General features: G+C 48.8%; 2 protein-coding genes across 5 annotated transcripts in view; one reads left to right on the top strand and one right to left on the bottom strand.

The window, feature by feature from the left end:
• Positions 1–1,302: 1,302 nt before the first annotated feature.
• The window catches only part of Rassf4 (Ras association domain family member 4), a 36,687-nt gene continuing 11,506 nt past the window's right edge, over positions 1,303–26,483 (top strand). For both annotated transcript variants that reach the window (XM_057786020.1, XM_057786011.1), the window contains exons 1-3: positions 1,303–1,387; positions 15,801–15,889; positions 17,639–17,714. In XM_057786020.1, coding sequence (XP_057642003.1) covers positions 15,828–15,889; positions 17,639–17,714 — 138 coding nt within the window. In that variant the 5' untranslated portion in view covers positions 1,303–1,387; positions 15,801–15,827. The remainder of the gene's footprint in view (positions 1,388–15,800; positions 15,890–17,638; positions 17,715–26,483) is intronic.
• Positions 23,346–25,563, bottom strand: Depp1 (DEPP autophagy regulator 1). 3 transcript variants are annotated; one of them, XM_057786051.1, is made up of 2 exons: positions 25,415–25,563; positions 23,346–24,378 (listed from the first exon to the last, which is right to left on the bottom strand). In XM_057786051.1, the coding sequence occupies exon 2, from the start codon at positions 24,374–24,376 to the stop codon at positions 23,762–23,764; it is 615 nt and encodes a 204-aa protein (XP_057642034.1). In that variant the 5' UTR covers positions 24,377–24,378; positions 25,415–25,563; the 3' UTR covers positions 23,346–23,761. The 3 variants fall into 3 exon arrangements, with proteins under 3 accessions (XP_057642034.1, XP_057642024.1, XP_057642016.1); XM_057786041.1 differs by having other exon boundaries at positions 23,346–24,381; XM_057786033.1 differs by having other exon boundaries at positions 23,346–24,400.

Consider the following 26,483-nt stretch of genomic DNA (forward strand, 5'->3'; position numbering starts at 1 on the left):
TGATTCACGTGACTCATGCTAGAGAGCCCCAGGGAGTAAAGGCTGCCTGTTTACTTCCTCATGTGGGCGGGAACGGACTGGAGAAGTTAGGAGTTATGGTGGAATTTTGTGCATTTGGTTTGCAAAAGCTTTTAGAAGCAACCAAATATTGGTCTCAGTTCTAATGATGCCCAGCATTCAGACTGCGGAAAGAAACGTGTATTCCAACAGACCAGCAACCACAGGAACCCTGAGTTAGCAGAGAACAGATCATTCTCATAGGATGCAAACAAAGGCTGAGCTGGAGCGTGACTTGGGCTGGTCACCTTTAGCCCCCTGCAGGTAGGGGCGTAGACAGGGAGAGTCCGCCAAGCAGGAAAAAAAAAAAGGACAAAGTGCCGGCACTATGCTCACAGTCCCAGCCATAATTAGAAAAATCCGCTGAATCTGGGTCCCAGGACTCAAATCCCGGGCTTTTCGAACACCTTATACTTTTAGATGATCCACATCATACTCTAAAATGGCCATGTGACCCTAAGAGGATTGGAAACCAAGGGCTGAGCTTAGCTGATTTACATTGCAGAGGCAGTCAAGAGGTCCTGAGGCCAGGACTTGGAATAGTGACATAAAACAGAGCCTACAAAGCTCCGCTGCCCCACAGTCCTGCACCCCAGTCACCCGGCTCCCCCAAGATCCCACAGCGGCCTATAGTCTAAGGCTCTTGCCTCAGCATTGGCAAATCCGTGCTCAGAAGACAGCGCAGGCGAGAGGAAGTAACTTTTTTGATTCACCAGCTCGGATATCTTAATGGAGCTTTCTGAGAAGCCACGCCTTTGCTTACAGGTGCTATCTGGACAATAAATGTTGTGGGCTTCACACACACACACACACACACACACACACACCATCCCCCCCCCAGGATGCATACAGTTGTAATTGCAGCGCCTGCGCAGAGGCCTTTGTTGAAACCCAAGGGTATGCGTTACCCAGGATCCCTGGCCTCCTCCTGTAGACCCGCTAGCCCCTAGGGCTCAATCCGGCTGCTTTTTCTTTGCCTCCTGTGGTGTCCCCCGAGGGGATTGGGAACTTAAGTGACTTGCGGAGCACTTGCTGGTGTCCATGGAAATCAAGCAAGCGGGCAGGTGCCTGGGGTCTTCTTGAGGGGTAACAGTAGCCAGCACTCAGGAGGGAGGAGATGGACTGATGTACTATTGACCAGGGAGAAGGGGCGTTCCCAGGGCGGAGAGGGGCGTGTCTAGGGGCGGGAAGAGGTGTGTCTAGGGCGGACAGAGGCGGACTTGACCCCCGACAGCAGATGCCGGGCTCTGGAGCCCGGTGCAGGCATAACTCTGGTGCAGGCGGAGGGACATCCTTGCTGGTGGCCTCTGGACCGCGCGATGACTGGACGGTGAGTGATACCCAGGCTGCAGAGGTAATGGATGTCCTCGGTCCGCTTCACTCTCGACTCGGGCGGCGTTCAGGCAGAGCGCGCTAGAGCCTGAGCACTTGTGCCCTTCGGCCGCGGTGCGCGAGTCTCCTCCCCCTGCCAGCCTGGCGCACTGCGGGCTTCCAGCTAGGGCTGAGAGTGGCACTGTGCCTAACATCTCCTAGGATAAGGCACTTTAGGGGCTAAATCTTAGCAGGACACGTGAACCAAACTGCCCCCTACAGCTGTGCTCACGTCTTCCCTCTTCTCAGCCAGTCTCCTAGAGACGTGGTCTTAGAGGCGGGAAGAGGGCTTCCAGCCGGGCTATCTGATTTCACAGACGGAAAGCCAAGGATAGGATGATAGCTCACCAAGGCACTTGTTCCTCAGTTGCTGTCTGAGACGGTTGACCGTGAGCAAAGGGTTTTAACACAATCTGCCATTCACCCCTCACTGTGCGGCCACAGTATTGCTTTCTTTATCCCCACCCCCCCCCCCCCCTTTCAAATGTGAAACCGAGGGTTGACGCGTTACAGAGGCTGGGGCTCCTGCTCATCTGGTAGAGTGGTTGTGTAGCACTCAAGAAGCCTGTATTCCACCCCAAGCCTTACTTAAATCAAGATAAATCAAAAGGCGGCGGCGCGCGGGGGGGGGGGGGGGGGGCGGACAGGCGCCGTGGGGTAGAACAGTAGGGAACTGTACCTGCAAGTCTCCTTAACTTCACTCCTTAGACTGTAATTTGTCTGTGTTCCCAACTTGTAGACTGTCAGTACCAAGACAATCAAAACCTTTAAAACAAACAAATAAACAAAAAACCTCTAAGGAGCTAGGCGGTGGTGGCGTGCGCCTTTAATCCTAAGGCTTAGGAGGCAGAGGCAGGCGGATCTACAAGAGCGAGTGTTCCGGGATTGGTTCCAAAGCTACAGAGAAACCCTGTTCGAAAAATCAAAACATAAAATAAAATAAACAATAAAAAAACCCGTAAGGGAGCTTAGAAAGCCCACCTCGTTGGGAAGTAAAGAGTGTCAATTACAGGTAAGGACTGGGATCCAGGAATAGAACCCAGGCAGCTTGTTCACCAAAGTGACACGCTAAGCTGGTAGGAGAGATTCTTGTTACCCTTGCTGCAGTTTGCCTGCAAGGTCCTAGGGTGTCACTCAGGATTCAATGCCAGAAGCTATGGAAAACAAACAGAACTGCAAGGCACAGTGGAACAGGTAAACAGACCCGCCTGCAGCTTCCTGCTCCCTCAGGAGGGGGAGGTGGGAAGAGTGACAGAAGGGAGGGGGATGGGGGGCGGCTGGGGGAGAGAGGAAGGGAGAAAAGAGAAGATGAAACTCATCTTGGGTCAAAATATTGTTTGATCGAAATTACGCGAGAGTGTGTTTAGCACGTTGTTGTGTTTGTTCGACCTTTTATCAGCTTGAGTCGTAACTCAAGTGTCCGTCTGAAACTCAGGAGAGTCTGGTGGGTGAGACTTAGAACCGGGTCAAAGGCCAGGTCTCCCTGAGCCAGAGCCAATGGGCCCCTGAAACAGAGAACAAGAACACCGTGGAAGGAGAAGTTCAGCCCCAAGCAAGCCTCAGAGGAGACAGCCTGACTACAGGCTCTAGGGGGAAGCCCTCTGCCTGTGCCGCGAGGGATCTGAGTCCTGGTTTCAGGGCTACATTCCCCATCTCCTGATTCTTAGGAGCCCTTTCTCCTTCCTCTTTGAGTCCCACACTCCCTTCTTAGAACCTTGCTGTCTCCCTGGGGCCTGCAGCCCAATGCCAACAACGTTTATTAGAAATGAACCCTTAGGCCCGGCGGTGCTGGCACACGCCTTTAATCCCAGCACTCGGGAGGCAGAGGCAGGCGGATCTCTGTGAGTTCGAGGCCAGCCTGGTCTACAAGAGCTAGTTCCGGGACAGGCACCAAAGCTACAGAGAAACCCTGTCTCGAAAAACCAAAAAAAAAAAAAAAAAAAAAAAAAAGAAAAAAGAAAAAGAAAAGAAAAGAAATGAACCCTTAGGATCATAATTGTTTAACCGATGAGGAACACTAGTTTAAAAATAGAAAGAATTTGACAAGATCATACAATCAGGGCAGGGTAAGGTTTGAGCCTGCCCTGGAAGGGCTGAGTTGTTTAGCCTCTTAAAAGTACACTGAAGAAAATATTTTGAAGTGTTGTTGTTGTGTGTGAATTAGTTCCCGTGCATGCTGTAGGTCACACCCATGCCATGCTGCATGTGTGGAGTCATTTATCTCCATCTGCTTTTCATGAGTTCTGAGAATTGAACTTGGGTCCTCGGGCTTGGGTGACAAGTGCCTTTACACACAGAGCCACCTTGCTGCCCCTTGAAACCCTTTAAAAGTAAGCACTTAACAACTAGTGACTGCTTGCCCAAACCTTTAGCAGTTTCCCCAAACTTGTAGTTCCCCGAATCTCCTTCCTGCCTAAAGGGACTTCCTCTGGGACGTACCCTGAGATAAAACTGGAGGCCTGCCCATCCCCCTGCCTGACCTTTAGTGTTAGAGATGTGGCTTCGGTTCTGAGAAGAGCCCAAGAAACACTCCAGACCAGTTGCCACTACAACTGCCTAACAAACCCAAGACCTAGTGGTGGCAGAGCAGCTGAGGTCATATACAGCCCAACGGTCAAAGAAAAGCTCAGCCAGAATGTTTTCTGGGATACAGCAGAAACTCTCAGCCTGGGATCTGGGGGCAAGATCTGGAATCTCAGCAGGCATCCTGACTGGCTGTACGACAATCCATGTGTGGGCTTGCATGCACACATGAGCACAACCACACACACATTTTTCTTGGTCTGAGATGAAGGTGTTATGTTCTCAGAAGAACTCACATCCCAAAGGATTGTAAGACCTAGCATCTTGTCTCCAGAGAAACCTCTCCGAGCAACTGCACATGGCACGCAGGCCAGGGCAAAGGTAGCATGGGTACAGCTGATACTAAAATACCGAGGACAACCTGGCAGCAGCTAGCACCAAGTAGTCAGGGGGGCCACTCAGCTGTGCTGCACCACTGGACCCAGGCCACCTGAGTTCTTGTTGGCCCCCAGACCAGAGCTGTGTGGAGAATAGTTTTCATGAATCCTCCCTCCCATAGGTAGGGAGAGAAACTGAATTGGGGTGGTGGGGGTGGGGGACACAGCCAGGAGGTGTGAGGTATTGCGTGAGGAAGAGTGGGAAGGTTGGAAATTATTTTGTTGCCTCAGCTTACAGGAAAGAACACTGAAGGGCAAGGGCGGAAACCAACATCTGTCCTACAGGTGTGCGGGTGAGACACTGCCTCTGGGCTACAGTTTATATTAGGAAGTCAAAAGGGAGAGTAGATGGTTGGCCTACAGTCCACACAGGAACCAAGAACAAGGATCAGTTTATTCCGAGGAAGGGGAGCCTTGTCAAGGAGGCCTATATGGCAGAACAGGTTCCTATAGCATCACCAGGATCATAGGGTACATAGGTGGCCTGGCGAGGGTGGTCACCCATGGTCAGGTAGGAATGAAGGTGGTGATGACTGTGTATCAGCTCTGTCTGCCTTCCTTGGGCCCCCATCACCTCCAACTGGCAGTGTACACACTCTCTCAGGGCTTCCTAGCTTGTGGAACTGAGCAGCCTGGGGCTGGGGTAGGAGGGATATGGCTGAGCCACAGGTGGGTAATGGCAGGCGAGGGGCAGGAGGGACATTAGAACTGGACAGCAGGAGAGGACAGCAGCTGCTAAGTGACTGCCTGCTGTTTATGCCAAAGCAGCTGGCTATCTAGGTGGCTGTACTGCTGAGGGCCGACCAGACAGTCTGTGTCCAGTCAGATCCCCTCAGCAGACAGCTGGCTTCTCTCTGGGGAAGCTCTGCCCTGTGAGGGCTGACAGGTGCTGGAAGGACCTTTTAGAGGCTCATTGTTTTCGGAGCGTGGGCTCCTGTCCCCGGCATTAAGAGCCAGTTGTACAGGGCAACATAGCCTGCATCTGCCTCCCTTCTAGCCTGGCAGCCCTGCTGGAGTCTCTTGGCTGTGCCTGACTGTGTCCTCCTTTGTCTTGCGGGTCAAGCCACTCCATTTCTTATTTTAAATGTGAATCACGCCAGGAAAGGTTAAAATAGTGGCAGCCAAGCTCTTTGGTCTCACGGATCAACTTCCACTTTACTTTAGATGTTGACCCATTGTCCATATTGCCAAGTAAGGACAGTGCCATCTTCAATCACCAGTATGGAAGGGCCCTCTGAGACTGAACAGCAGGCCACTCATAAGCTCACAGTAAAAGGCTGTTTTACTTCCTGAATACTCCACCACAGTGGCGTCTCCCCTTGTCCTTTCTGCAACCGATCCACGGTGAGCAGGTCCTGCAGTGGCCTAAAGAACTAGAGTTGGCCTTCTGCGAACAGAAAAAGACAAAAGCCCAGACCCCGGGGTTGTAAAAGCTCCTGTGGCCTTTGTCACTCCGCGGCAGGCTGTGTGCCAGCTGTCGCTGCCTCCACATGCCTGGCAGAACAGAGCAGTCGCTGTAGTGGAAAGTGGGGGCGACTCATTCATTGTCTGTTCGCCCAGGGAAGGTAGTCAGGTGTGCTATCTCCTGAAGATCCTCTGAGGAGCAGAAAAAGCATCTATCAGCCAGAGGAGTGAGTGTAGAGGCCTGAGCTTTGTGTGCTGGGTGGTGGGGAGCAGGACCAGGACAAAGGCTGCTGGGTGGAGGGGAGCAGCCCTGCTGACACTGGCTGTCCAGTTACATCTGGGATTGCTTTGCAGACTTGCCGGGGTGGTAGGCCAGGCCAGTTTCACAGCTGTATCCTCTCCCCATCTATTTCTCCCAAGGGGCATCTACCTGCACAGTGAGTCTCTGCCTCAGACTCAGTGCCAGCTAAGAGTATGATCATAGTTTTTTTTTTTTTTTTTTTTTTTTTTAATTGCAAAAGTTTGAAAGTGGGCCATTGAAAATGCTTGCGTTTGGATACCCTGTCCAGGGCACAGGGAGATTCACACTAGGGAAGCAGTCAGAGGAAAATGACCCATATAGAGAAACACTCTACTTTGCTTCCTGACAAGGTGAATATGCTCTCTCTTCAAGCTCTCCCTGTCAGCAGTCGCTAGAACACCCCTCATGTACCCTGTACATCTAAGACACTGTGAGCATGGGACGAGTGACAGCTGGCTCAGATCAACCCAGTAAGGAGAATTGGGCAAATCAATGTGGTAGTCACAGCCTGTGTCACAACTCAGGTCTGGCCACCCGTTTTCAGCAAACTAATTAAAAGAGCCAAATCGAAAGTGGAAAACAGAAGCCGGGCGTAGTGATGCACACCTTTAATCCCAGCACTAGGGAAACAGAGACTCAGATCTCTGTCAACTTAAGGTCAGTCAGGTATACAAAGGACGCTCCAGACAGCCAGGGCTGTTTCACAGAGAATCCCTGTCTCGAAACCCACCCCCTGCAAAAGAAAGTGGCAAACAGACAAAGGAGATGTCTTCAATGTGGCCACACCGGAAAGAGGGACAAAGAAAGCCAGCGAACCGCACAAGTCCATCTTACTTCCAGTGGAGCAGGCTTTCTTTTAGGCCACCACCCAGCTCCCAAATCACGGCATGGAGACTTTTTAGCTGTGAATGCTTAGCCTTAGCTTCGCTCTTATTTCTTTGTAGCCCTTATAACTTAACCCGTTTCTCTTCATCTACATTTTGCCCGAAGACTTTTACCTTTCTTTGCTTCGGCATATCTTATTTTCACTGACTGGCAGCTCCTTGGCTTCTGGCCCAGGGGTGTTCTCCTCCCTCATTCCCTCTCTGGAGTCTGCCTCCTACTTATTCTCTCTGCCCACCAGCCCTGCCTACCCCTCTCCCACCTAGCTATGGGCTGTTCAACTTTTTATTAGACCTATCAGGTATCTTAGGCAGGCAAGGTGCAAAAAAAATGCAAGACATTTTTACATAATTAAACAAATGCAGCATAAACAAGCCTGGCACATCTTTACATCGTCAACAAAGGCAGCAGAAACAAATGGAACACCCTTCACATAGTTAAAGTATTATTCCACGGCATCAGCAAATGTAACACGTCTTTGCTTAGTTAAAATAATATTCCTCAACACCTCCAGGGCCCTGAAGTGCAGCGGAAGCTTAAATAGAGGGTCAGGGCTGTGCATATCTAGTCAGGACTGGTTAAGGTGTGAGCCCGCCCACCTTTGACCCAACCGAGTCTGGGCTTCAGTCTCATCTTGTGAGGTTGTGTGACATGTTATTAGGACCGTGTGAAATCGCTTTCCTGAAGACAAGTTCCCCGCTGCTTGTCTTTTCCTTCCCCTACCATGAGATTTCTGGGAAAATTCCCATTTATTTGGGGTCCATTGTTTCAATAGTCCTATAGTCCAATTGAAAGACACAAAGTATCTGTAGAATAGCTTCATTTCCGCAAAACTGGTTAAACACGACCCGAGGCTCCTCCCTCATGAGACCTATGGCCTATGGAAAATGGAAGAGCTTCTTTGGCCGAAATGGCCCCCTCTCCCTCCAACCACCAATGCCCCCATGATTACTGCTCCCCTACCCTCCCAAGGATGCTAAGGGCATACTCCTTCCCCCTTCCACCCTTTCTCCTCTGATTACCTAATGCTACCTCACTGTAAGAGACACTACCAGCTACTGGGGCATGTCCTCAGGGACCGGCTGAGGGGAAACAAGGGAAGGCAGTGTCTCACTAAAACATCACTTGACTCTCTAGTGGACTGGCTCGCTGCCAGCTGCCTTACTGTCTACCAAAGCAGTCCTTTTCAATTTTGCTTGCGTAAATTTCCCACTTGAATAAAGAGTTCTGCAGCTGAGGAAATGTCAAAGCCATTGGAGGGCAACATTTTTGTTGCACAGATAGGAACATCAAGGCTCAAAAGACAAGGTTTGCATATGCAGCCACCCAGGTCTTAGTAGCTCCCAGCCCAGAGCTCCTCAAAAAGGCCTTTCTGTTAGTAAGCTGCCACTGCTTGACTTAAAGAAAATTCCACTTATTGGTGCACCTACTACATAGTAAAAGAAAGGGAGTATTCTCATTCTGAGGGAAAATAAAGATATTGTAAACTAAGCCAGGCCTGAGTCTGAAGCCACAAACAAGTCTCATACCTAAGTGTGGCTGTCTTGCAAGTGTGTGCTCTGCTTCCTCTCTTCTTCTTATCTTTATTTATTTATGTTTTAAATTCACTATGTAGCCATGACTGCTGCTGTAAGAGATGCCTGAAACACCAGTGTCTTAGCCCAGGAGAGACTGCTTCTCTTTCCAAGTGCAGATCCACTGTGTGCGGGTCCAAGATGTAGAGCCACAGAAGCAATCAGCATCACTGCAACACATAGCTTCTGGTTACCTATGGCAACAGAAGGCACTGGTGCTTTTTCTTAAAAAAAAAAAAATCTGGGGGCTGGAGAGAAGGCTCAGTAGCTTAGAGAACTGGCTGCTCTTCCTGGAAAGCCAGGTTTGATTCCCAGAATCCACATGGTTGCTCACAACCAGCTTTTACCTCCACTTCCACTCAGAGGATCTGACACCCTCTTCTGGCCTCCATGGATACTAGGCATGTGGTGCACATACATACATACATGCAGACAAAACATTCATACACATCAAATTAAGTAAATAAGTAAAAAAAACTTGTTGAAGGTATTTTTAGCATCTTAGGGAGGCTGGGTAGAGGCACGGTGATAAGAGTGTACACTGTTCTTGCAGAGGGTTGGAGTTCAGTCTCCAGAACCCGCGTTGGACAGCTCACAACCGTTTGTAATTCCAGCTTGATAAGATTTGATGCGCTCACACACAGAGAGAGAGAGAGAGAGAGAGAGAGAGAGAGAGAGAGAGAGAGAGAGAGAGAGAGAGAGAGAGAATTTAAATCTAGGCTCCCTATTCTTTCAGTTTGGCTTCATTTGCTCTACACAATGTCTCCAGCCCCATACATTGCCTTGCACATGTCATGATTCATCTTTTCCTTACAGCTGAATAAAATTCCATTGCACGGGTGGCTGCGTCCATGGTCCGTGGTAATAGACAGGAACTGGTTCCTTTTTTAAAAAAACAATAACAGCAGTGTTCATGGGTGTGTGACTTAGAACCCTTCAGGCATATACACAGGAGAGGCATAGCTGCACCATGTGCTGGTTCTTTTTTATTTTGACTTTATTTTTTAGGAATCTTCACATTGATTTTCATTGTGATTGTACAAATTTACATTCTTACCAGTGGTGTATTTCTCCACGTCCTTGCCAGCATTTGTTTTTATGATGACAGACATTCTAACTGGGGTGAGATACACATTCTAACTGAGGTGAGATGGATTCAGACATTCTAATTGGGGTGAGATGGACTCAGACATTCTAATTGGGGTGAGATGGACTCAGACATTCTAACTGGGGTGAAATGAACTCTAAAACAATTTTAATTTTCATTTTAGTTTTCCAGTGGTCCAGGATGTTGAATACTTTTCAAGTATTTATTGGCCATTTGTATTTCTTCTTTTAAGTAGCTATCTAGTTGTTTTTCGGTGCTTTGTGTATCGTATATATCAGTCTATGGTGTGTAGCTGGAAAGGTTTCCCGCATTTTGTAGGTGTTGCCTTCACGCTGCCATTTGAACCGTTTACACATAGCATCTCTCAATTCTTTGGATTATTTCATAAGTGGTTGGAAAGACTTTTCAGGAAGCCCTTGCTTATGCCTGGGACTTGGGTGTTTTCCCATTTTCCTCTAGCAGTTCAGTTCCAGGCTCTTCTTCAGGTCTACTTTCATTCTTCTACACGTGAGAATTCAAGTTTCACCAGCACTTTTGTGAGTCATGCGGTCTTTTCTGCATTGTGCTTTCGACAGACACCTTTGTCAAAATTCAGGTGGCCATAGCTGTGTGTCATTTATTTCTGGGTTATTTATTCCACTCACTGATGTAATGTCTGCTCTGCTATTTTTTCTCGATGACTGTGATATACTGTGATCAGGACAGTGGTCGTGTGATATACTGTGAACAGGGACAGTGGTCATGTGATATACTGTGAGCAGGGGCAGTGGTCCTGTGATATACTGTGATGGGGCAGTGGTCGTGTGATGTACTGTGATCAGAGCAGTGTGATGTACTGTGAACAGGGGCAGTGGCCATGTGATATAATGTGATCAGGGGGCAGTGGCTGTGTGATATACTGTGATCAGGGGCAGTGGTTCTGTGATATACTGTCAGCAGGGGCAATTACATTGCCAGCATTGCTCGTTCTGCTGAGGATTGTTTTGGCTATTTTGGTCTATATCAATGTTAATTTTTTTTTCTAATTTTGTGAAGAATGTCATTGAAATTTGAGTGAAGATTGTTTTGAATCTGTACATCATATTTGGTACTATAATCATTTTCACAGCATTGATTATTGTGAAATAAATGTGAATCATGGGTTGCCCAATACTTGATGGCCAACCTATGCCCAACATTGTACTAAACAGGAGGAAATGAGAGCATTTCCAGTAAGATCTGGAGCAAGACAAGGGTACCAACAAACATGCAGACAAGAGAAAGGTAAAAGAGGGATATGGGTTGGAAAGGGAGAAGTCAATTAGGTTCCAGTTGCTGACAATGTGACTCTGTCCTTGAAGGAGACTGAAGACTCTTCAGAAAACTCTCAAAACTGATAAGCACTCTCAGCAAAGTAATGGGATAAGACGTCAGCATAAAAAGCCAGTGGTTTTTCATCTAACCATAACAGACTTGCAAAGGGAGAAACCAGAGAGGAAAGAGTACCTACCACTCATGAGAGCCTCTAAAAGCCAAAATATGTAGGGATTCTCATGACAAGGGGTAGAACTGGAAAACGTTACATTCAAGGAGGAAGCCCAGGTTCGGAGAGACAAATGCCTCATGCTTGCTCTTGTGTGCAGAGCCTCATTCTACTTTTTACATGTAGCGTAGTAAATGAATGGCAGACGGAAATTAAAATATTCAGCTTTAATTAGGGAAAGACTCACAGAACCGAAGTTCCAGCAGAGAACAGGAAAGCAGAAGGGAAGGCGGGGAGCACGCCCGCAATCTTTATAAGTAAAAAATATCCTCGGGGAACCCTGCCTTACAAGCAAGGTGATTGGCTGGTTCTCCCCTGTATCTCCCCTTTTTTGTCTAAATAAGACAGAGCCAAACCAAATACAACTATATACAATAGGAACAAATAATAAATATACTAAACATTCTATTTCAAAGAGTCTAAATAATGTAGAGAGTAACTACAATTATCTAATCTTCAACTCCTTCGAAGATCTGAGAAGGGAATTAATATTACTTAACAAACGAGAGATATCCAAAATGTGCAACAATTGACAGAGACAACTGACTACCTGGGCAAACACCCATGAAAGAATCTGTGAGACATTCTGCAGGACACAGATAGTGACTGAACTGTCTTTGAAATTTCCTGATTCATGGAAATGTCTGCTGGATACTATGGCCTGTAGGCTGAAGATGGATGCCCCAACTGTACAGAGGAACTTTGGGTGACTGTCCAGGCAGCGAGATGTCTCTGTCATTTCTAGAGTTTGAAGTTTCTTAGTTCTTGTTTACTTAGGTAATATTATATCCTTCTGGAGTCTTTGATGGAGTTGAAGAATGGATAGATAGTTATAGTTTTCCTTAGTTATGATAAAGGATAAAATAGATATAAAGATTGTAACTGTAATTCTTGCTTGATAACTGTTTTGTTATATGTAATCTTACTATGTTAAAGTTAAAGCCTTTCTTTTTTGTTTAAACAGAAAAAGGGGAAATGATGTGGGAGTCTTCTGTTTTGTGTTGATTTCATTGGTTAAATAAAGAAACTGCCTTGGCCCTTTAATAGGACAGAAAATTAGGTAGGCGGAGTAGACAGAACAGAATGTTGGGAGAAAGAAGCCGAGTCAGGCAGTCGCCATGATTCTCCCACCCGACACAGACGCAGGTTAGGATCTTACCAGTAAGCTACCACCTTGTGGTGGTGCACAGATTATTAAAAATGGGTTAATCTAGATGTGAGAGCTAGCCAGTAAGAGGCTAGAGCTAATGGGCCAAGCAGTGTTTAAAAGAATACAGTTTCCATGTAATTATTTTGGGTAAAGCTAGCCAGGTGGCGGGAAGCGGCCCGCCACTCCTATTTCAACATTTACACGTGTGTGTGCTCAGAGTGACTGTGGGTTGATATCAGGAAACTGGTTGCTGATGCCATCAGGAAGGTGATCCACACACGTCCTTTTATAGCAGAAAAGGCGGAGCTGGTAGCATGGCCCCACATTCAGGGAGGTGGAAAGATTGCTAATCATTTTGGGGGCAGCTGGTGTTTCTGCCCGAAGCACCCAGCTTTAAGTAATGGTGCACAAACCCATAAAAACCCAGATTTCTGGTTTCCTATGAATAAATCAGAAGATTTACTCTTCAAAAAGAGGAATGTGCCCCCAATTCCTGTCCCTTAGTCTCTGAACACAGTTACATTTTTTTGAGACATACTCTTACTCTGGAGCACAACTTGCACCTCAATTTGCAGTAATCCTCCTGTCTCAGCTTGGGATTACAGGAATAGGCCTGGTTTGCATACTGCTGTGTATCCAACTCTGAAAGAAGTGACGTGGGGGAGCCTATGAATCCTGTACTCACATCACCCCCATGAAGTTCCAAGCTGTTCTTGATACCAGAGACAAGGGGTGAAGCAGAAAGGCATTAGTGGCCACCCCACTGTGCCCTGGTGCCCCTGGGGACATCACTTAATCACGTGGGATTATAGATATTGTAGAGGCCCAGGTGATAGGCTCTACGCCACCCTGACCAAGGCCCACCCTGCTCCTGGTGTGCTGGGGTAGCTAAGGATAGGCCAGGAGGAAGACTCTTCTGGAACATAGCAAAAGCCATATGAGAAGAAAGAGCCTCAAAATTGACCAACGCTGGGACATCATGCAGGAAATGGGCAAAAGCTGATGATGCAGAGGAAAGCAAGGGAAAACCCCACTTTCCATCATTCCAGAGTTATTGCAGCGCTTCCTGTAACGAGCTTGTAACAATTTTACATTGTTATGCCATATGCCTGTGGAACCCGTGTCATCCCAGAAACCCCATCGCAGGGCATTCCCCTGGGTGGAACACTTCTGCTCTGGCAAGTTTGAGGAACTACCAAGACACAGGGACATCCATTCTTTTTACTAGCCAAGCATGGAGGAACCTAGCCCTATTTTGAAAACCCTGTTGCTGGGCCAACAAGAATACACAGGGAGTCCCCAGCTCTGATCCCGAATGGCAGTGCTGCGTCATTACATAGGTCAAAGTCTGCCCTTCAAGTGCCTGATGTCTCTGTGGGCCATGACTGGTCTTGCCTTAGAATGGGCAGGGCTGGGTCGATGGGATACTTGTAAGGTTGCAGTTAAGCCCATCTTCCCCACATCCTCCCACTTCTCCCGGCCAACAGTAATTTTCCTGCTTCTGTAACCAAATGCCTTTCTAGTGGGGACATCTGTCTTGTGGGTATCAGGCAAGGAGAACAGAGACGTACATTGGACTGGTCAGAGGGCTGGAAAGTAGAGCTTACATCAGTACTGAGGGTTTATTAGGCTTCGTCTTTCTGCCCAGAAGGTAGGAAGGACCCTCATGGAGGGGCCTCAGTCAGGAAGCAGTCGCTCTAGCCTAGCTCTACTTTCTGTAACCGGGGGCAACCTTGGTCTGAAATTATTAAGTGGAAAATTCTGGAAATAAATAGCTGGTAAGTTTTAAATTGAATGCCATTCTGAGGAGCACAGTGAATTCTCTGTCTGGACACAAAGCATTCCTGTGTCCCTCATCTGCACACTTGATGCATGACCTGGCCGGTAGCCATCACTGTCCTCAGGCTGACGATCAAAGAATTAGGGCTTGAGCTAAGAAACCCTTGTTTTGCTCATTTGCTTTACTGATGTGGTTATTAAATGCTCCGCAGACAGTCATGCGGCCTAGTCAGACACACCAAAGAGAAGTGAGCAGGAGCAAATTCTCCGTTGTACTGCTAGGATCTAGTGAGAACAAGTCCCTGCCCATGTATTTTCTGAGAGGAAAAAGAACTCCTGCAAGTTTCGTTTTCACCTAAAACTCTCCAAGTTGTGGCTACAGCCCACACGGGTGCACAGCTGAGCTTGGCGGACCTCCAGTCACAGGGTGTGGCCCCTTCGCTGTCTCAGGAACCCACGTACCTCTGCATGTGCTAGGGAATAACTATAATTCAGAAGATGTGGAGGAATAGAGAGAGGTTTTTGTACATTACCTTCCGTGAAAGCAATATGGGCAGGCCTGAAGGCCCTCAGGCTTCCTGGTTTTGAGTGTAAAGAGAGACAGAAGAGCTTCAAATGCGAGTCTGCCGCAGAAACCGAATTCTGGATGTGGCTCCACATGGCTTATCGGGTTGAGAACTCACCAAAAACATACAGAGTAGAGGAGTCAAGAGGCTAGAGTCAGGCACCCAGACTCTTGTTTCTGAAGAGTACCCTACTCCTGTTCATTGGTTGGTTTGAGGCTTCACCTCTGACCTTTTTCTCACTGTAAAACTGGGAATGTTGATTAGTGCCTCGTGGTGGTACTGTAAGAACTAGACAGTTCCTAGAACTGCTCTGTAGTCCATGAATAAGTGTAATACAGATGAATCCCCACTAGGAGAGCTGGTCCAGGGGAGTAGACTCCAAAGTCATTGATGAGTCACTGCCCCAGCTCTGTGGGAAAGGAAGAGCGAAGACCAGAGCAGTGGAAAACTCTAGAAAAGTCAAGAAGAAACCATCATCTGGATGATATTCATCCAAGAGAAAAGACTACGTGGCTGAAAATGCTTAGGGACTGATCTTGGAGACCCTGTAGAACTTTCCCGAGGGACAGGTGAGCGAGCTCCTCGACTTGACACTTTCAACGTTAACCACCCTGAACTTGAACAAGTATGACCCTCCAGTGGATAAATGAAATATCAAGACTACTGGACAACCCTGGCTGGGGCTCCTCCTGGCTCCCCCATCAGCACACCTGTGCTGGGTAGTTTTATGTCACCTTGACACAAGCTCGAGCCATCTGAAAGGATGGAAATTTAATTGAGAAAATGTCTCCATAAGATCCAACTGGAAATCATTTTGTTAATTAGTGATTGATGGGGGAGGTCCCAGCCCATTGTCTGTGGTGGCATCCCTGGGCTAGTGGTCCTGGGTTCTGATAGAAAGCAGGCCAAGTAAGCCGAGAGGACCAAGCCAGTAAACAACATACCTCCGTGGCCTCTGCATCAGCTCCTGCCTCCAGTTTCCTGCCCGCTTGAGGTCCTGTACGGATTTCTTTCAGTGACAAACAAGGATACGGAGGTGTAAGCCAAATGAACCCTTTCCTCCCCAAATCACTTTGATCATGGTGTTTCATCACAGCAATAGTGACCCTTTATTATCTTCTGACAGGTGACTTCTGAGGCTGAAGAGTCGAAGATGAAGGAAGATTGCTCATCCAGCTCCCATGTGCCCATCAGCGACAGCAAGTCCATTCTGAAGTAAGTCTAAGTGTGCAGGGTCGGGGTGTGGGGGGGAGGGGGGGCGCTCTACCACCCCCTGTGGCCTTCCCCTGCGTGGAGGCCAGGATGCAGGAGTTAGAACTCTTTAGATGTGGCACTATGCTATGCCCTGTGGACAGTGGTGGTTGCTTTTCTTGGGGGTCTATCCCTCTTTGGAGATGAAGGTATTCTTCAGAATATGGGCTCGAGCAAGAAGGGGGTGCCTATGGGGCTCTACAGTGACAGTATTTAATTTGTGTAAAGACCAGAATTGTCTGAAAACTCTTACTGTATGAAACACTTTAAAAACATGGTTGTGGGTTTTAATGAAAAGGTGTACTTTATTGATACGTTTTAACTTTGCTTATTTTTTATTACTCTGATTCATAAAAAACTACTTGGAATATTTTCTCTGAAGTAAAGAAAAGCATCTTTTTATTATACTTATTTATTTATGTGTGTGTGTGTGTGTGTGTGTGTGTGTGTGCGCTTGCCTGCCTCTGAGGTGGGGGGTGATTGCCACAGGAACTATATGGAGGCCAAAAGACAACTTTAGGGAATGATTCTATTCTTCCACCATGTGGATCTCAGGGATCAAACTCAATTCACCAGACTTGGCAATAAGTACCTTTACCTGCTGAGCCAGCTTGTAAGCCCAAGAAGTATACATTTTATTTTTAAAGTCCCCCCCCCCATTTTGAGTCCTGAGTGTCTACAACTGGGCATGATAACTTCACATTCCTGCATGTTTCCCAATAATTTTGTGTCTGACCTTTAGATATTTGTGGGCACAGGACAGTGGCTTGTCACTGTCACTGATTTGCACTTTGTTGTCATACACAGGCCGCACATCCACCTGAACCCCAGAATATCACTGTTCTCTTGATGCGCTGTGTGCGTATGTGGGGGGGGGACTATTTGGAAAGGTGATAGAGCCCTGGGGTCCAGCAGGGGACCGTTGCCAGGAAGACAGAACACACTCTAGCTAACAGCCCCTTCACACACAGTGATGTACCAGCCCTCACTGATGCATGTTGAGAGGTGAGCCCTCTGGGTGCTGAGTTCATTAAGTATGCCATGTTAGTTTTAACCTGATTTTTTTCCTTTCAACCTACTGGGAGGTTGACAATCACCTGCATGCCTCACATCCCATCATCCCCTGGCCTGTACCAACGCTACACTGATTTTTCTTTTCCTGACCATCCCTAGGACACTATGGCTTCCCAATGTTCTAGGAGACAGTGTTTGGGCAATGTGGCCTCCTTGGGCCCTGTCACTCCCATCCCAGGATTGTACCTCTGGACAGCTAAGACAGGAACCAGGCAGCCCCTACCTCTCCCGTGACCCCACAGCAGCTGCTAATCTAAGCCACTGAGGCCTTTGTAAGCAACGGGTCAGAGGAGTGCAAAGGGAGGCCGTCAGGTCTTCTCGTGTGCAGTGGTGAACGTGTTTCCCTAGGTGCTGCTTGTGGATGGGAACCTCCCTGGGAATTTTGCTTACTTCCCAGTGCCCCACCTTGACTGCTCTCCTCCAGCTCATACAAGGGCCCAGATGCAGAGGCTGCTGGAGGATGAAAGAGCAAGTGTCATGATGGGACGGTCAGGTCTCTTTGTTGATTATACGTGGCTGGCATCTAATGCATGCTTCTGCATTTATTTTACGGATGAAGAAAGTAAGACCAGTGGTGGCAATGCCTTGCCCAAGTCCCCATCCCCACCCCCAAGTGTACACATGTGTCTGTCTTTTTAGGTCAGAACTCTTAAGCCTGCTCAAAACCTACAACTGCTACCACGAGGGCAGGAGCTTCCAGTTGCGACACCGCGAGGTAAGACCTCTAACCCTTTGTGTTTGTAGCATCATCATCATCTGGCTCAGCTTATGTGGACTGCTGAGGTGTGCACCTGTTGTTTCCAGGGTAGCCGTGAAGCCTAGACCCCTCTCTCCAAGTGAGCCAGTCTGGCTCCTGTCAAACTTCCTGGTCAGGAACCAGGTTACCAGCAGGCAGGGTTGGGGGTGTCCTTGTGAGGGTTTCTAACAAGGCAGCCACCTCCACACACATGCAGTGCTGGTCTCATGCGTGTGACGTCTTGGCGCCTGTCCAGCCCCTTCTCCATCTGCCCTTCACACAGCTCAGTGAGAAGATGGGGGGAGGCTGGTCCCTCTGTGCTCTTCTCGCACTTCACCAACAGCAATGTGCCAGTTCCCACTGGGTCCACGCTGGCACTCAGTTCAATGAGTACCCCAAACTCTAGTTTTACCTGTCCAACCCAGCCAGGAGTCCTGGGCCCTCTTACCTGTGCCCGTTCACTGTGGCACCCTCTCCTGAGAAGCTGTGTCTTCATTAATCTTGGGGTACAAGCTCATAAGACAAGGGGCATATGGGAGTAGGTCCTAATTAAATGTGACAGCCACCCATTGGTACCCAAGGCTACAATGTGTAAATGTGGCCCTAGTGGGGACTGACTTTTTTTTTTCCAAAAAGATTGGATATCTGGAATTTTGTGAGGAATTTATGAAGCCTTGAAACACCCTGGGGAGTGTCTAGCAGGATCCAGGCTGGGATCTACTTGAGAGCAAATCAAGCCATGCCTGGATTTCCACCATCCGTAATCTCTCAAGGGCACCTCAATTGTGGCTTTGTACCCCAAGTTGTGTCTAGTCCTGTACATTTTAGTCTGATGAGGAGGCTCACAGTGTAAGGTTTTATTGGAGGGTTCCCATGGTTGAGATCTGCCTGGCTGCTGGGTGCACCCCATTTCTCAGTGTCTGAAAAGGGCCAGAGGAAACTCACAGAGGCCCCTTGTGGATGGTATCTGCTGGGTCCCTGAACCTCCCTCATCTTGCTTGTTCATCCGCCCACAACCTCCCGTGGTACTAGACTAGAGCCCACCAAGTTGTGTCAAGCAGGCACCATGGGCCAGGACAGTGGTGTTTGGTACCTCCATTCATGCAGAGTGAGGGAGGCTGTAGGTTCTTAGTCCAGGCAGAGCTGGGGCCACCTATGCCACCTCTAACAGAAACCCTGTGCTCTGACTTTTCTTCTTACGCCCTCCTGACTCCTCAGCTTGGGGCTTTGGCACCAGTGCGATCTCTCATTCCCCTCTGTCTGCTCCTTTTGGTACCTTGTGGTTCCCTCTCATCCTCTTCCCTTCGAGCAACTGTCTCCAGTGCTCTCCCAGGCTGCCCACTACCAGCCCTCCCCGCCCCCCACCTCCGGCTCCACATTGGCTCTAATGCTCTGGCCTGACTCCGGTCCTATCGTCCTGCCATCTTAGGTTCCGCTGGCTCTTTTCTCACCTGGGTGATAAACTGCTGTGAGCCGGGACCAGGCCCTACTTGGTTCTGCATATGCCAGCTCAAGCTCTGTACACAGCTGGGCAGGTGTAGGCTTGAGCTGTTCTGGAGGAAGGAGTCCTGAGTCGCAAGCTCCGGTGTGACAGGCACCAAGGGAGGGAGGCAGACAAATGGGGTTAGAGAGATTTGGGTCTTTGACCTGTGCCACTAAGTGAGGAATTTGTGCCCACCCCAGATCCCTGGCACAGACACAGGGTGTGGTGGGTGGGTCTTGGCTGGGTTTTCCCTTCCTTGGCTTTGGGTGTTTCTGGGACTGATAGTACTCAGGCTGGGGTGCTTCTCTATTGTGGCCCTGTGGCAGCATCCTCAGTATCACTAGGGAACTGATTGGAAACAGAAATCTTCCATGTGTGCCTGCCCATTCATGCCCAACACACACACACGACAAAAACTTTTTATTCTCCTCCAGTGTTTTGACAACATTTTCAGGTCATTCTGATAGAAGGTTAAGTTTGCGAACAATTAACACACACCTCTAATCCTGGCATTCAGAAACTGATGCAGGAGGTTTGTCATGAGTTCATAGCCAGCCTTTGTCACTTAGCAAATTGCAAGTCAGCCTGAACTACATGATAAGACCTTGATCTTGTCATTTGGGATTCCCCAAGGCGATCCTTTCTGTGGCAGTGGCTGTGGCAGGATGAGCATGCCTGGGTTTTCGTGAGGGACAGTCCACTCTGAAACCCGGCGAGCTTTTCAGCCGACAAAACTCATCCCTGACTGCCTCTCCTGGCAGAGAGCTAACCATGGCAGGGGATTTGCCTTTTTAACTCTAAACCCAGACAGCAAACTGACCTGGCTTCCATAGAACCAGGAAATACCTATAGGAGTCCTCTGCAGTGTTAACAGATTCGGGGAGTGGGCAGGCTGAGAAAGCCTGCACATGTTCAAGGTAACAAGGACCACAGAAGCAAGCCCCAAAGGTCCAGACACTCTCAGAGTTCTGGCAGACAGGCACGATTGGTTCCTGAGGTGCCACGCCCACTGTCGTCTGTCTCACAGAGTCCCTGTGACTCAGCTACCACCCAGCGCAAGGATCTCAAATCTGCAGCTGGCCATCCAGAATCCCATGCCCCGAGCACTCGCTAAAGGACGATCCCAGAATGGCCTGTCCTTGGGCATTACGAGGACAGACAGATGGAGGAAGTTGCAGTTCCCAGGAGGAATCTGGTACACTGACCACTTGACCTTTCTTCTAATTATTACCATGGACCCTTTCCTGCCCCGCCCCCACTCCAAAATTGAGGCTCTCAAAAGTTAAGTCCCTAGTTGTATTGTTTCAGCAACTTTTCCTGGGGAGATACAGCACATGCTTACGCCTACTCACTCCAGAAAAGGAACCCACTATAGACCAAAGTAACAATGGACCCGTGTCCAGTTTGGTGAACGTGGGGGATACTCATAGGAGTATGGGGGGGGGTTTACCTACAGGAGCAGGGAGGACTCAAAAGCAGCGAAAGCTCACCCCAGCATGGGTGACGATTGAAAGCTGCACCCTTAGAAGCTCCGCACATCGTACAGGTAGGGAAAGCTCACCCTCGGCAGCTGAGTCTCCTCCCCAGCAGCTGTTTCCTGCAGCTGGAATCCTGGGGAAGGGCCCTGGTGAATCTTAAGTTTCAGCTTTCCCAGTCACACACAGTTTATTTACTTCTGGAATCTTTGTGCCTCCACCCCTTCTCCTTCCCGGGGGGGATAGTTCAGTTCACAGGACTTTGCAGTAAATGAGGCAGGTTGCCATAGCTTCAGAGCCCGAGTGCCACTGTCAGAAAGAGCAATGTCATGGCTGACACTAAGGTTTAGAATTTGTTGAAGGTGTGGATTGGGTGTCACTAAGTCTCAGACACCCGGAAATTTGTTGCTCTCGGGCTATAAGGTACCTTCATGTTGCTGAAACATTCACCAATTGGTGTGCTCTGGAAGGGACCTTCCTAGTTGTCATAAGCCTTTCAGGAAGCAATCACAGACTAAGCGCACAGCTTGGGGACAAACTCCCTCACTGCACGCAAGATGCCTGGAGAGAGGTGAGGTACATCTCTGGCCAGGGCCACACCCTAGGACGACCGTTTCCCAGTGACTTTTCTCCCATTTTCTAAGAACGAGGGGAAGCAATTCCTCTCTGGAAGATAGTCAGTCCGTTTATTGTAAAACTGCCTTTGGGATAATTTCGCTTCTGTCACAATGAAAAGCGTAGCTTCTAAGAACAATCAGTACCTTTTGAAGTTGGCGGTTTTCTGGAAATGCTTATGTAAACCTGTCCGCGTGAGCAGAGGTGTACTGTCCCCACCCAGGGTGTCTGAATGGGTTTTTCCAACCAGCCTTGGTACTGAACCTTTAGTGGTTTACAGTCGCCCCCAGGTGGCCATGTTTCACACTGCAGCCAGTTCTGCTGTATGTGAGATCTACCGTGTGTGAAACACTCTTTACTCAAAAGAATACTTCACAACTTCCCCGGAAGGGTTGGACTGAACCCTTTTTTGGAACCCTGGAGTGAGTAGCTGACCCTCCGCATATCTGTCTCCTGGAACTGAAAAGTGCCTATGAGACCACCCTGGTCTCGTAGCTTGGAGGGCACTGCCTTCCCAGGATGGTTAGTGGACTTGATAGTGTGGTGTGTGGTAGGGTGGGGTAGTGCGCCTTCTAAAGTCAACACTGAGTCTCCTTCACACCACAGAACATTTGAGTAAGTTTTGTGAAAGTCAGTGCAGCAGCTTGACCTCTGAGCTCGTGGGACACCCTAGTGCCATGCCAATCGCCAAGTGTCTCCCTCCCGCCCAGTTTTATGCTGATTTGCAGAGTGGAATATAAAGGGGCTGGGTAAAGCAAGCCTTGCCAACCTCGTCTCCAGACAGGCACCCAGTCTGCATTAGGTCAGTCTTCCTATCACACGTGGGGCATTTGCCCAAAGGTTGCCTTATCGGAGGCCAGTTTGAGGTTACTGAGAAGACACAGCAGGCTGACAATGCAAACCGCCTTCCCAAGCATGTCCACCTATCCAGCATTCCCAGTCCTGTTCAGGGTGTCCTGCATTTTATGAATAAGAAAACTGAAGAAATTGCTTGTCTGGAACACTGTTTTTGTATGTGGTTTACATTCTGTTTCTGAAAAAATAGATACAAAAAAGGACAGCAAAATGGTTAAAATCGTACATACATGCACACACACGCACACGTGTACACACACAGACACACATGCACCTGTACACACACACACACACACACAGAGTTTGGCAGTGCATCGAGCAAATCCAGAAGCAGCCCCAGCTTTTTCCTTCTCTCCTGGACCCTTCCATCCTGAGTGTGGTCAGATGGCTCCAGCCCAGTAAAGGGAAGGGGTGCTGAGCCTTGAGTCCTGACCCTTATCTGCTCTCTGAGAACACACCTGCCTCTCTGAGAAAGGAATCCTCCCTTTGCTGGCTCCCCATCTTCACCCTCTTGCTTGGTAGATGCCCCCAGGAGCTGGCATTCTCAGCGCTGGATTTCCAAAGCCTTAGGCCATCCAGGCTTAGCTAGAACAAGCTGGTTGAACAACTTCCTGCTGGGAGCCCCTTCCTGTAACATGGGCGCAGGTGAACATGGTGGGTACACTACAGGACAAGTAGCGACCAGGCCACCAGATCCAGGTATGTGGCAGCCTTCAGATTATGTGCTGAGGATTCTGTTTGGGCCCTGAGTGTGTCTCTGGTACCACAGTGACATCTGTGCACTGAAGCCAAGACAGCAGGCTTCCTGGGTCCCTACGTGACAGTCCCTCGGAAACTCAGTGCTGAGACCTCAGGAGATATGTGCCCCAGGGTGGAGGGTGGAGCTCAGGCCCTTACTTGGAAGACTTTTGGTGGTTCTCAGTCTGTGGGCTGAGATAACCCTTTCACGGGGTCACCTAAGACCATCAGAAAATACAGATTCATAGCCGGGCGGTGGTGGCGCACGCCTTTAATCCTAGCACTTGGGAGGCAGAGGCAGGCGGATCTCTGTGAGTTCGAGACCAGCCTGGTCTACAAGAGCTAGTTCCAGGACAGGCTCCAAAACCACAGAGAAACCCTGTCTCGAAAAACCAAAAAAAAAAAAAAAAAAAAAAAAAGAAAAAAAAAGAAAATACAGATTCATAACAGTAGCAAAATTACAATAGCAACAAAATTAATTTTGTGGTTGGGGTCACCACAACATGAGGAACTGTATTAAAGGGTCACAGCATTAGAAAGGTTGAAACCGCAGGGAGCTGAGACCCTCCCCCTTTGACCCTTGACCCTTGGTTTCATGTGAGACCGTGGCAGCCACCCAGAGTACAACACACATTTCCACATTAGAGCAATCTGGGAGTTGGTCACTCTGCGCACAGTCATTTAAACCATGATAAAAACTAAGGAACAGAGACACAAAGACACTCTTTCAAGGTCACCAGCCAGCCACTCACAGGCAGATGGTACCAGTCAGGTTGCATTGTGGGAACCAGACTGTCATCATTCTTTAGATGATGGGTCTCACTAGGAATTGTCCAGTTCCTGCAGACCTGCCAGGAGGGTTAGAGTTCATGAATCACTGGGAGGTGCAAGTACAGGGTGCTGAGGATGCTGCTGGGGCGGGAGCCGGAGACAGAGGCTAAGGCCGGGTGAGACTTTCTAGAAGTCCAGCTTTTCAGGTTGGAGGTCTGCCTATGCCCCGATTTTCTTCCCAGAGAGCACTCGGGTACCCTGGCCTCACAGAGCCTCCCCGTGTCCTTGTCCATCTGTTTGTGCACACCCCAGTGATCCGAAGAGCTGGTCCCATTGGGTGGGTCTCTCCTCTCAGGCTGTTGTTCCTGGGACTTCCCAAAGAGCCAGTCCAGAGGGTTGTCATTGCCAGGAGAGGGCAGCTGGGGCTGAGGGCTGCTGAAGCAAGGAGAGCTGTCCCCTTGAGACTCGACCTGGCATCTCTTCTCTCTAGTCCTGGCTGGCCGGTAGGGTCTCTGGGGTTGGTTCCGGACTATGACCTTGTCCAGCACTGAGGTGGGCTGTGCCAGCTGACAGATAGATCTAACATAATCATCCAGGCTGGGAGAAGTTGGGGGTTCTTGCCCTGGTGCCCCATGTGATAACTCTTCCGAAGTTTCCCGAATTGTCGGCAAGTGGGGCACAGGCAGCAGAAGCCGGGACCTCATCGCTGCTAACAAGGCAGAAACAAGCTGTTGACCAAGAAAAAATAAGTTGCCTACCATGCCATCCTGCACCCTCCTACCTCTTCCCCTTCACTGTAGAAGCTACACAAGACTCGGGTACCCAGAAAGCAATACGAAGCCTGTGGATGGAAGACCAAGGCTCATCTCCCGGCTCCTCCTTCCTGCTAACATCAAAACCCACATGCTAACTCTTCATCGCTAGTGTAGTTTAAGGATATCCAAATAATGGGGATGGAGAGATGGCTCAGCAGTTAAGAGTACTTATTCTTAGCCGGGCAGTGGTGGCACACGCCTTTAATCCCAGCACTCGGGAGGCAGAGGTAGGCGGATCTCTGTGAGTTTGAGACCAGCCTGGTCTACTGAGCTAGTTCCAGGACAGGCTCCAAAGCCAAAGAAAAACCCTATCTCGAAAAACCAAAAAAAAAAAAAAAAAAAAAAAAAAAAAAAAAAAAGAGTACTTATTCTTACAGAAGACCTGAGTTCAATTCTTATCACACGTGGTGGCTCAAACCATCTATAAATCCAGTCCCAGGGGCTCCAATGGGCATGTATGTAGTACATATACATTTGTGTAGGCAAAACACTCATACAAATAAAGTAAAATAAATGAATCAAAAAATTTTAAATAAAGAATGAACAAATAAGAGAACTGAAGGTGTTCATGCGGGGTCCGAGGGCACCCAGGTTTTAAATCCATCTCTGTCTCTTAATGACCTGGAGTCCTTTGGCAATGTCACCTCTCCAAACCTCTGCTTACCCATCTGCAAACAGGTTTATAAACAGCCCATTGACAGGAATAGTCTGGGAAATGCATGAAATCATTGCTTTTATATCACAGCTCTTGAGTTCTTTGTAAACTTGAAAGCCTTGGGGAGCACCATATTATAGCCGTCAGTGGCACCCACCACCCTGGTCTCTAACCAGTAGCCAGGCTGTAAAACCCAGGGTAAGAAAGGCCCTCAGATATAACCAAGCCCCTGTGTTTTAAAGCAGCAAGCCAGAAGACATTGTTCCTCTTACCTGTGGATCAGCAGGCAGGGTGGCAGGAGTCTGGATGAGTAAAGATTGTCTAATCCAAAGGAAACACCCAGAGGTGGACAGTCACAGCCCGGTCTCTGGCTCTCGGTCAGTGGGGAGAGGACAATCCGGTGATGTGCTGTGGATTCTTCCCCTGCGCTGTCTGGCAAACCCAGACACCCGCTGCTGTTTTTAAATGTTTCCTCCAGTCATCAATCACAGTCAGGAAAGCTCAAAATAGCAACACTTAGGAAGGTTCTCAGAGGAAAACAGCGAGGAGGGTGGGACTTGGTCCAGCTGCCAGCCTGGCCTTTGTGTGTGTGCCTGTGGGAGACTGGGAAATGTTTACACTGTGGGGTGAGGAATGGGGCAGCCACCTCGCCTTGACCTAGACAGTTTCAGTATAGGTGGAGACCAAAGCCAGATTAGGAACTGCTAGGAGAGCCAGCCAACACCCAGGTGCTGGGAATGAAGCCTGGGTTCTCTTCGAGTGTAAGAAGTATTCTTAACTGCTGTGCCATCTCTCCAGCCCTTCCTTTGCCCATCTGTTAAGGCAAACACTGCATATCGGAAAGCTGTGTGTGTGTGTGTTTGCTAGCCTTAGGTCTTCTCTCTGTGGGCAGTGGAGCATTTGAAACTGGATGAAACTAGAAACGACTGTTAACGGACCATGAGATCCACACCGTTAAGTATAAGCTGATGCATGAGTAGGTTGTCATGGCTTTGTTGTTCTCCCCGGGTCTTTCCGTGACAATGAAGGGGAGAAGCAGAATTTGTGGGGGAATGGGGTCGCATGATTTCGCTTAAGTGTTGTGTGGAATCCAAAATAAATCAAGCTCACAGAAGCAGAAAGAATGGTGGCTATCTAGAATGGTGAAGATAGGGATGGGGGGATTGTTGATAAATGGGTGAAAGCTTGCGGTTCTTCAAGCTGAACGAATCTTAGAGATCCACAGGGTAACGAGTGCCCATTGCAGCCAATCCTGCTCTGTGCGCTAAAGCAGTCATGAAGTATGTGAGTCTTCAGCCCTCACTTAGGGCAACCATGCCCTTCACCACTGTGTCTTAGAAT

This window comes from Chionomys nivalis, chromosome 1, assembly GCF_950005125.1.
Source record: "Chionomys nivalis chromosome 1, mChiNiv1.1, whole genome shotgun sequence".
Taxonomy (NCBI): Eukaryota; Metazoa; Chordata; class Mammalia; order Rodentia; family Cricetidae; genus Chionomys; species Chionomys nivalis.

What these genes read in the sequence shown, in the direction of transcription:
- Depp1 (XM_057786051.1), bottom strand. Translation starts at nt 24,376, where the DNA reads ATGAGGTCCCGGCTTCTGCTGCCTGTGCCCCACTTGCCGACAATTCGG.